General features: G+C 30.4%; 1 protein-coding gene across 1 annotated transcript; it reads right to left on the bottom strand.

The window, feature by feature from the left end:
• Nucleotides 1–347: 347 nt before the first annotated feature.
• Nucleotides 348–770, bottom strand: LOC145802188 (serine/arginine-rich splicing factor SC35-like). The gene has a single exon (XM_082894858.1). It carries the CDS (start codon nucleotides 768–770, stop codon nucleotides 348–350), a length of 423 nt encoding a protein of 140 aa, XP_082750984.1.
• Nucleotides 771–11,508: the final 10,738 nt, after the last annotated feature.

Raw genomic sequence — 11,508 nt, 5'->3', positions numbered from 1 at the left:
CTGAGCCATACATATCTCTCTTGAGCAAGCATACAGCCAGGCTTCCACTCAATTATGAACTCGCATCAATCTTTTAGCCATTCATTGATCCCCTGCATCTGCTTAACCTTATCTTCCTCTGAGCTAAAGGTTAACACAACAGTTCGAGCACCTCCTTCCCTAATCAAGACATTCTTGATCTCTCTTGCTTCCATCTCCTCCTTCACTCTAAGATTAGCGAATTCTGGTTTGAGTCGAATAATCATACTTTCTTTGAGCCACCCATTACCAATCTCCTTAGCTCTGATGCTGATACTTTTTCTTCCATCATAATCCTTCCCTTTCACCATATCAGCGTATGTTCTCAACTAACCATCTGAGCCTTGGTCCTTCCTCCTGCTAACACTAGGTACTGTGCTTTTGCTTATCTGGACATGCGTTGGATATTTCACCACAGCGTTGGCTTTCCCGTACTCTATATCTTTGACTACAAAAGCTTTATCATCAATCCAGAGCCCATCAGCTTTTTGAATTGCTACTCTTGCTGCAACCGGACAATCAAATCTAACAAAACCAAAACGTGAGTTTGTCATTTTCCTTCTCTTGTTGGGGATAAACACATCTTTCACTACACCAAATTTGGTAAAAAGTTGAAATAGTCCTTTAGGATCCATCATGTGTAGTAAGTTATCCACAAACAAAGTAACCAGCCTCCCCCTTGCTTCCCCATTCTGCATTACTTGCCTTCCCGTTCGATTGACAATGGGAATCCACCCTCTCCTCTGGTCCATGAGGTTTAAACACCTATAATACTTAATATTAATTTTTTACAAGATATGTCTCTTTAGTGACAAATACCTAAATTTTTAGATACACATAACATAAATACACTTAAAAAGTACAATTTTCTTGAAAAAAAATCTTTAAAAAATCTACTAAATACCAAAAATAAAAAATAAAAAATAAATAAAAATTCAATATATATTTTTCGTATTTTTGTGTATTTATTAAAATTTTAAAATATTTTTTTTATAAATATTTTACTTTTTAGAACATCTAAGTACGGTGCATCTAAAAAAATAAAAAAAAATGCTTAAAATTTTAAAAATATTTACTAAAAACAAAAAATATAAAAAATAAAAAATTCAATTTTGAGAAAACTGAATTCAAAAGACTAAAACCAAATACACTAAATAAATTTTTTTATCAAATATTTTTTGCTAGAAGAAGTATCAGATGTTTTTTTATTACTAGACACAAAGATAGTGATGCATGGAACCATTGTGTTTGTACGAAATGGTAAACAAAAATTCGTAAGACATTTGTTTATATATGCCATTTTCTAAAAATGAAAAAGGTAAGCTTATTACGCAGGTTGAATAAATATTAAAATGGGCCAAAGAAAGCTCATGATTTTTTTTTTTTCAATTGATAAAAAATTGTTCACGATTTTAGGGAGACAATAACAGTAAAAATTTAAATAAATTAAAAAATAAAACTAAATATTAGTAAGTTAGGGGAATTGTTTTTAGTTTATACGTTTTGATCGATCAGTTTTAAAATCTAAGTGGCCAAAATTTAAAAACGCTTTCAAAGTTCTATTGCAATCCCACTTCCATCAAACCTAACATAGGTACCAAGTATTGAAGACTTCCCATTTGTAAGAGAATCCATTAGCAAAGAAGAAACCATTGTTGCTAGTAGTTGAACTCATTTGAGCAAATTTCTAAAGCAATATGAAGTAGCAGACATAAGCGGCACGGGGGTTTTGGTGCTGTGTTGAAGTGCTATATAGAGAAGAGAAGAGAGACCAGAGGTTTTTGAGTCTTGTATGAAGAATGCCTGTGAAGTCATTGATTGCAAAGTATGGCTAACAATGGTGCTTAAGCTTCCAAGGGCCCCTTGCACTTTCCTGAGCCAATGCATCACAGAAGGGCTTGTGTGTAATTATGAAACTGTCAAGTCTGTAAAAATTGTGCTGATCAAACGAAAAAAACGTCTGTAAAAATTGTTATGAGAGGAATGGGCATGTGGTCACCTTTCATGGATGAGTAATCATATATAGAGAAAATGTATACAAAATGATGTGCAGAGCTATAATATAAGCCTATTACTTGGAAGATGATATTTATACAGAATTTGTATAAAATTTAAGATCACAATGATCTGTCAATGACATTGTTACATCTGTAAATCATGGCGATGCCATTTTAACTTTGAGTAATGATATATAAATAAGAAAGTTACACAAGATGATGCGTCAAATTGATATACATTCATTTCAAATCAAAATGCTCATGAAAATAACTTGTCATTTCAAAATTGTCATTGGCACATCATTCTGATAGAATTTCTTATATATAAACTTTGCTTGGAAATTCACTTCCTCTGACTTTTAATGAATGAATATAAATTTTTGTACTCTTAGTTTTAAACAAAAAAAACTCATCAAGAAACTTCTTAAAAAATGTCACTGTCACAATATTTGATGAATAATTTTTTATTAAAATTCTATAAAAAAAAAAATGACATTTTATACTTCTTAAAAAATATCACCGTCACAATATTTGATGAATAGCTTTTTTATTAAAATTCTAAAAAACGTCCTTTTTTTTTTTGTAGAGAGTTTTATGGACTCATGGATTTGAGCATGAGATTATTATGAAATTTGTAATAGTAAAATGTGTTGGATGTCAACTAGCTATTGTTGGAAAAAAGAAGATTTGTAATTATTCTTAGTATATATAATTATGTTGAAAAGTACATATATCTCTTAAAAAAAAAAAAAAAAAAAACATGTACACAAGCAATTAATTTAAAAACTTGAGAATATAAAATGTTGGTGTAATGTGAAATAAATTTGCTACCACATTTTCATATAAAGACAACCAATATCAAAATTTGTTATGAGTTCTTAAGATTGTATTTTAACTGCTTATTTTTATTTTTATTTTTATTTTTTATAATTTATTCTTTTTGGCACTTCCATTGAATTACCATTTCCAGGACAGAATCCCAAGCAAATGAAAGAGAGAACTATACATTCAATTTTGATGAAAGATCTTCCATGGACAAAGCTTATTTCTAAGGTTTGTCAAATGCCAAACAATGAAAAGCAAAACAACTGTGTTGTTTTTACCAATAATAGAAATTTTCCTCAAACTTGCAAGTCATACCTCACATGTTGGGAAAACCCTAGATCAATAATACTAGAATCCCATGAGAGAGAGAGAGAGAGAGAGAGAGAGAGAGAGAGCATATTGGTCCCTCCCAAGTTACATTACAGGAGTATTTGATGGGAAGGAGAAACAACAAGGACACAGAAGTGAGTGAGAAGCAGCCAACCCATAAGAGAACAAAACCAGAAACAGACATATACAACTCACATGCATGAGAATGAATAAACACGTGAACAGCTAAAGATGATTGGTGTTGTTCCCAAGGAGGAGAGAGAAATTTTAGGAGAATTTATATTTATAGTATGTCTTTCACAAAATAATTATATATTTATGAAAAAGTTTATAATTTTAATGATTAATATTCATAAAATTTAGGAAAAATTTTGTAAATAATGCATGTAATTTACACATTGTGTCAATTTGGTCTATGTAGTTTTAATTTGTTCGATTTTACCCTTTAATTTAACGGCTTGTGTCATTTAGTCCAATAAATAACAGTTGTTAAGTTAATTTAACTGAAAGTCAAACAATGTGTCAATTTGGTCCTTTTATTTTTCACAATATGTTAATTTAGTCCCTGTCAAAATCGAGAAAATTGAAATTATATGGACCAAATTGACACATTGTATAAAATACAGGGACCAAATTGAAACATTGTTTGACTTTCTATTAAATTAACTTAACAAGAACAGAGACCGAATTGACACATTGTTTGACCTTCCGTTAAATTAACTTAACAACAATTATTTATTAGACTAAAATAACACAATCCGTTAAATTAAGGGGCAAAATCGAGCAAATTAAAATTACATGGACCAAATTGACACATCGTGTAAACTATAGGGACTATTTGCATAATTTACTCTAAAATTTATCATTTACTTAAAATTATTTTAAGAAAAAATTATACTGAATTTTAAGTTAAAAAATGTTACGGTTCGTGAAAAAAATTTCATGAGGATGGTCATGAAAAATTCTTCACCCTTATATTATACATTGTAATTTATTGCATATGTAATCTAACGATCAAAAATCTTTCATGATTGTCTTCTTTAAATATTTTTCATGATATCTAACATTGCTCTTTTAAGTTCTCCTAAATTTTATCTCAGTTCTTTAGAAAAAATGATGGACAATCTAAATGAATTACTAAATATTTTACATAATACTTATATAGGTGGGAATCTCATATGATGTGAGTTCTACAATTGTGTGAATATTGTGTAGAATATTTGATATTTTTTTAGAAGCGGGTTTTTTTTAATTTTTTTTTTATTTTTAGAATTGTTAGTATTGCTCTTTTTCTATACAAACTAATAAACCTTCCAAACTTATTTATTTTCGGATGTCATATATGTCACTGAAAAGGATCTCATTTTAAAATTTAAAATTTCTTTATTATGTACACATAGTTAATAAGAAACATTGGTAAAATTTGTTCGGTTATAACTCAGCAACATTGATTTTTTTTTTCTTTTTTTTAAGTTTGGGGTTTATTATACTTTCTACTTCTAAATTATCATCAAATTATTTATTTATTTCGCAAACTATCAATTGAATCTATTTACTCCCTAAAGTATATAAATTAAAATTTATTTTGTCCGTAAAGTATATAAATCAAAATTTATTTAGTCCCTAAATTATCGATTGAATTTATTAAATCCCTAAAATATTTAATTCAAACTTATTTAGTTCCTAAAAAGATTAACAAAATAAAATATATGCCCATGCATTTTACAAATTAGTAAAAGACCCTCATCAATTAAGATTTTATTATAGAAAAATCTTTAAAAATTTTATTTTGTTCTTAAAGATATTTTATTTTGTTGTGTGTTTAAACTAATGTTACAATTTGAATTTTCAATCTTATCAATAAATTATATGAATATTAGATATACTGAAGAGGTAAGATTAGATAATTTAACACTTCTCTACAAATAGGAAATAAAACAAGCTAATACATTAATTAAGTAATAAAAAGAACTCAACGAAAAAGTTAAAAACAATTAATTGGAATTATAAATAAAATATGACATATAATATTAGATAAATGTAAGCACGTATCAATATATGAATTGATGCTCACTTTTCAAAGACAGAATAAAAAATTTAAGATTTTTTTGAAATAAAATTTTAACTAGATAGGGTCTTTTATAAATTTATAATATTTATGAGTTTATAGTTTATTTTTAAGGAAGTGATTGAGACCCCTCCAATCACCACCCCCACCAACCCACACACACGTGGAGGCTGGTGATTGGAGGAGAAGGAAAAAAAGAAAAGCAAAAGAAAAGAAAAACTGGCCAATCAAATAGAGAGGGGGTCGTGGGGGGAGTGAGGATCCTCTCCTTGCAGCTTCCGTGCTTGCGCCCGTCCTTGCAGGCCTTCGGGTCTACTTTTAGGCCCAATTTTGATAATCCGAACCGTTCATATTTTATGATTTATTCAGTATATCATACCTGTAAAAAATCAAGTTGATCGGATATCAGAAAGCATATGTTCGGAAAACTGTTTATTAAATTCTTTAAAAAATAGTATTTAGTTCAATTTTTCAAACACATACTTTCTGATATCCGATCAACTTGATTTTTTACAGGTATGATATACTGAATAAATCATAAAATATAAACGGTTCGGATTATCAAAATTGGGCCTAAAAGTAGACCCAAAAGCCTGCAAGGACGGACGCAAGTACAAGCTTGCAAGGAGAGGCTCCTGACTCGTCGTGGGGGTGCCCCTTTTGTGGGGATCCAAGTCATTTTCCTTATTTTTATAATCATTTTAAGGACTAAATAAATTTGAATTAAATACTTTAGGGACTTAATAGATTCATGTGGAGGTCCAAGTCATTTTTCTTATTTTTATAATCCTTTTAAGGACTAAATAAATTTGAATTAAGCACTTTAGGGACTTAATAGATTCAATTGATAGTTTATGGACTAAATAGACTTTAATTTATATGCTTTAGGGACCTAGTAGACATAATCGATAATTCAGAGACTAAATAGACAATTTTGTGATAGTTTAGGAGTATAAAGTGTAATAAACCCTTTAAGTTTGTAAGCCAAGTTATTTTTGTCTTTATTTATTTATTTATTTTTCAATTTGAGAAAATTTTATTTATTTATTTTTAAGGTCTTTCTTGATTAGACGATTCTAATTTTTTTTTTAAAAAATTGAGTCAATTTAATTTTTTTTTATAAAAGAATAAAATAAGTCAAATTTATAAATGCAAAACCTTACAAAAATTGGTTTATTTTGTTTTGTTTTTTTATTCTAAACATTTTTTCAAAAAAATTAAATTTTTTAATTTTTAAAAATTGTCTAGTTAAGAGAAATATAAAAAGCCATGAGCAACTGTTGAAGCAATCATGAAGGCACTTAAGGGGTGAGTGAGCTTCAAGTTTGAATCTATATGGAAATATTGACTTGCGTTTTAATTTAATTTCTAACCTACTAACCGTTATTTTGTAAAAGAAATATATATAAAAAGAAAATTTATTTGTGTTAATTTAAAAAAAAAAATGTTCAATAAAAGCGAAAATAAGTCAAACTAAAAAAATAAAATAAACCCTCCCAAAATGACTAGTTATTGCGTTGTTGGGGCTAGTGTAATATTCCAAGACGTTGTAGGGATGGCCATTAATTTGCCCAGTCCAAAAAAAAAAATTTTGCCCAATCCAACCAGATATTTTTATGATATAAAAAAATATTTAATTTATAAGATCATATTAGATTGAGATTTGAGTGATGATTCATCCCACTAATTTTTGGACCACTAATAGCATTAATAAGCTTAAAAAAAAAAAAAAAAAACTCAAGCCAAAACATCACATCACTTTGGTGGGGGCCACTATGCCACATCATTAGTGATGTTCTAGAGCTCCCAATTTAGTGCTCTAAAACATTATTCCTGAGATTTTGTATCTATTTAATATCTGAATTGGTCTTGGGATAAGATTTTAGCCCATCTTAGCCCAACTTGCTAATTTATAAAATATTAATTTTATTTCATTACAAAATAAATTAAAAAAATTATAAATGACAAATATTTATACTTGTTTTCAGGATTTGGATCAAAATATTTGTTAACAATCATATTTATTTTATAATTAGGCATTGTTAATATTTCAAATTTAGATAATTATTTAAAGGGTTAAATAATTTTTTAGCCTTTTAAGACCCAAAAAGAAAAAAAAAACTTAATAGCTCATGTTTATTAGGTTAAATGGATGAGTTTGTAATTTAGAAGGTTTTTTTTTTTTTTTTTTTTTTTGGAATTAGGTTTTGAATAGCTAGATTAAGCTTGACGTTAATTCAAGCTAAACTTAAAATGACACATATTCTCTTAATATATAGTGTAAGCTCAGTCCAAACTCAATTTGCCCAAGATTTGGACACCCCTAGGTGAAAGCATGCCCCAATTTTCTTTCAAATTATTTTTTATTGATGTTGTGATATATACTCTCTTTGTATTCATTTTTTTCATTAATAATTATATCCGTAGCATCTTTAGTTTGTTTATTGTGTCAATGTTAGTTTTATTATGTCAATTTTATTCTTAAAATTTATTTATTATGTCAATTTAATTTAGTTGATAATATCTGTTAAGAAATTAAATTACAATTAAAGGATAAAATAAGGGTAAATTATCAGTAGATCTTAATAGTTAGACTTATTCCCATTAAATTCTATCAATTAATCACTGAAAGTTGGTTTTATCATAATCGTCCTTAAAATGTTTTTGTATGATGATTTTCTAAACATGTCGCTAAAAATTGATAATTTGTGACATTTTCTATGACGTTTTTCTAAATTTGTTGCTAAAAACTAACAATTAGTATTTTTCATTTATAAAAAAACACCGCTAATTATCACAGGGCCTATTGAGACTTGCACATAAATCTCTCTTCTTAATCCATTCGTTCTTCCCAAGGTGATTTCTAAGTTAATGTCCAATTTGAAAGGATTTATTATCTTTTGAATGGACTATTTGCTTTTGATTTCTGGCTAATTTCTTAATTGATTTTATCAATTAAATTAAATTGATACAATGTGAAAAAATAAAGAGCACATTGATACAATTAAAATTAAAAGAACTAGATTAATACAAGAGAAAAATTAGAGAAACTATGAGTATTTGCCCACAAAATTTTCTTGGCTAATTAAAAAAAAAAAAAAAAGTTTATCTACCTGGTTAATTATAGTTTTCATCCTTATAGTTTAACTCAAATTTCATTTTGATCTTTATAATTTTAATTTGAAAAATTTAATCACTAAAACTTTAAGTGCAATTTCAATTTGATCTTCTATCTAAACTTTAATATGTTTCCTATATGTACATCTTAGGAGACTAATGAGTATCCCAAAATTGTTAAAACTTGGCCTTCAATATGATTGGAAAAACAAGGGTTGCACTTGTAAGTTATGCTAAACTTTTGAACAAACAAAAAAAACTCTCTCTATAAAAAAAAAAACCTCCATCTCTAGCCTCCCCGATGGCCAGCCGGCCGCCGCCTTTGGCCATGGCGGTTGGCTGGCCTAGCTTTTCTTCTTGTGTTGATGCTTTTTTCTCCTAATAATCTTGAGCCCCCATTTGTTTTCCGCTTGTTCCCTTTTCAGATCTAATCTCTAGATTTGCGTAGGATGCTTTTGTTTTGAGTGCTTGTTTTTCACAGCTTTGTTAGGTGGTTTTGGTGGGTTCTTTCTTCGAATGAAGAGGTTCGGTGGTAATGGTGCTTCGGCCATGGTGTTTAGTTTCAGCCATGGGTTTCGGTTTAGGGTGGTTGCGTTGACCATGGGTGGGTTGGTTCAAGAACTTCATTCGGGCACTTCTCTGCGAGCGGGAGTTTGAGGGATGGAGGATCCAGAGTTTAGGATCTTCATTCGAGCGCTTCGTGTGCATGGGAGTTTGAGGGGTGATTTCTGTTCAACTCTATGGTGGTCGGAGCTTGTGTTCGGTTAAGAGGAGAATGGAGCCGGGTCTACAAAGAGGGGACTGCTCAGCGTTGTTGGTGAGGATCAACTGAGGGAGGTGTTTGGGAGAGGAAAACAGTGGGAGAAGTTTAAGATAGAAACTGGGTTTTCAGGGCAGAAGCGTGGTGAAGGAGGAGAAACCGGGTTTTCAGGGTAGCAGTCCCGGCAGAGGTCGGAGTCGAGAGCTAGGAATTTGTTGACTCAAGGAGGAGAAACCAGAGTGTCCAGTGAAGAGTTTTGAATTGCTCTCGAGGCAGGCTTGGGGATTATTTGTGCATCAGTGATACAGCAGCCCAGTCCCAGAGGCAGAATCTGGGGCTGCTGAAGAAGAACCAAGGCGTGGGTGTCCGGCAATGGTGGAGGATGAAGTCGAGAGCAAGCGTGGGTGTCCGGCAATGGTGGTTCTCGACGGCAATGGATTATGGAGGTTGAGTGCCCAAGAGAGTCAAGCGTGGGGCAGTCTGACAATGGTGCAGGGTGTAAGAACGTGGGGCTCAAGAGTGTATCAAGTGTTTGAGTCTGACGTGGGGTGTATTTCTGTGTGTTAGGTGGGGGCTCAAGAGAGTGTGTTGTATTTTATTTTATTTTATTTTTTTATTTTTTTTAATTTTCTAGTTGCTTTTCAAAATTTAAAAATGTGAGGCTAAGAGGTTGGTTGTAAGATTGCGAATAGCAGTAGTAGGAGAGTGAGTTTTTACTCTTCGAATCTCTCTCAATGCATTTTATCTCCTTGTACCTTTAAATTTCATATTTTTAATGGAATTTTTCTTTGCCGATCAAAAAAAAAAAAAATATATGATTGGAAAAACCAAACTGAAACTATATTTAAAGTATAGGTACCAAGCTATTTAATTCAAAACAATAAGAATTAAAATAAAATTTGAGTCAAACTATGAAGGTTAAAAGTGTAATTATCCCTTCTCTACCTTTCCCATAGGATTAACAATTTAAAGGAAACGACTCAAAGCCTTTTTTTCCCCATTATTTCATTGTGATTTGCATAATGAATTTTGTGAGAAATTATTCAACACTTTTGGGTGGTATTTGTTTTGAGGGATTGAAGCATGAGATTGGACTATTAGTCCATCCGACCTAATAGTCCGTTGTTTGGTTCAAAATTTTTGCACCAAACTATTAGTCTCAAATCCATTGGACTATTGTGTCCCATGGGGGACATAAATGGAGGGATAATGGGGGATATGGATTAGGTGGTGAAATAACTATTTTGACCATCTACTATTTAATTATGTATTATATTTAGTAAAATTCAATAAAATTCAAATGTTGCTTAAAAATAAAATAATTTTATTTAATTTTTATTGATGTTTTATTTATTTAATTTTTTAAAATAATTTTTTATAGATATTTTATTAATGTTTTATTTTAAAATTTTGTTTATATTTTATTTAATTTCATTATTTAAATTTTAATAGATGTTTTATTTTAATTTAATTATTTAATTATTATTATTTTTTAAAATAAATTTATTTAAAATTTTAATTAAAAAAATAACATATATTTTTATTGATATTTTATTTATTTAATTTTTTAAAAATAAATTTATTTAATTGTGTAAAAAATAAAATAAAATAATTTTTTATTTAATCTAGCTAAAAATAATTAAAATATTAAAGATATGTTTAGTATTGCTATTACTTAGTAAATAATTGAAGTACATAGAACATCTCTATCTCAACTTGCGAGTTGCGTTCTGAGGGTGGATACCGGTTGTTAGGGATAGGGGCAGATCAGGACCATGGAGGTTGGAAGGAAGTGCGGGAGTTTTCAATGTGTTCGTGGATAACCTACCAGCATCTTTGAACACAAAAAGGCCTATATAATCTATTTGCAAAGTTTGGAGTGGTAATCGATGTCTTTATACCACAGAAGAGGCGTTAGGATCATCTGTTGGGAAATTCACAGTGGCTGATCTGTACAGGAGGGGTGGGGTAAATATGGGTGCCAGGCTGAGCATTACCAAAATGATTTGGCTTAACTATATCCCTCCTAAGGTGCAGGTCTTTGGTTGGTTTGCATGGAAGAAAAGACTTAAGTCTAAGGAATTTTTGCAAAAACTGGGGGTGATCACCTCTAGTGATTCTATTGCTTGTGTGTTTTGTGGCAGTGACACAGAATCAGTGACTCATGTCTTAGTTTGGTGTCCTTTTGTGTGGAGGGTTTGGTCTAACATGTTGGTATGGTGGGGTATCCAAGCTGCTATTCCAGGATCGGTGGAAAGTTTATTGCTGTGGTGGGCAGGGGAGAAGCTAAAGAGGAAGGAGAGGAAGATCTGGAGGGTGATTCCATTGGCAGTGATGTGGTCTGTGTGGAAGTGCAGGAATGAGTGTGTATTTAGAAAATCTATCCCAAATCT

This window comes from Camellia sinensis, chromosome 11, assembly GCF_055761805.1.
Source record: "Camellia sinensis isolate YWXY chromosome 11, ASM5576180v1, whole genome shotgun sequence".
NCBI classification, from domain to species: Eukaryota; Viridiplantae; Streptophyta; class Magnoliopsida; order Ericales; family Theaceae; genus Camellia; species Camellia sinensis.
This window is presented reverse-complemented; position numbering and strand designations above follow the sequence as displayed.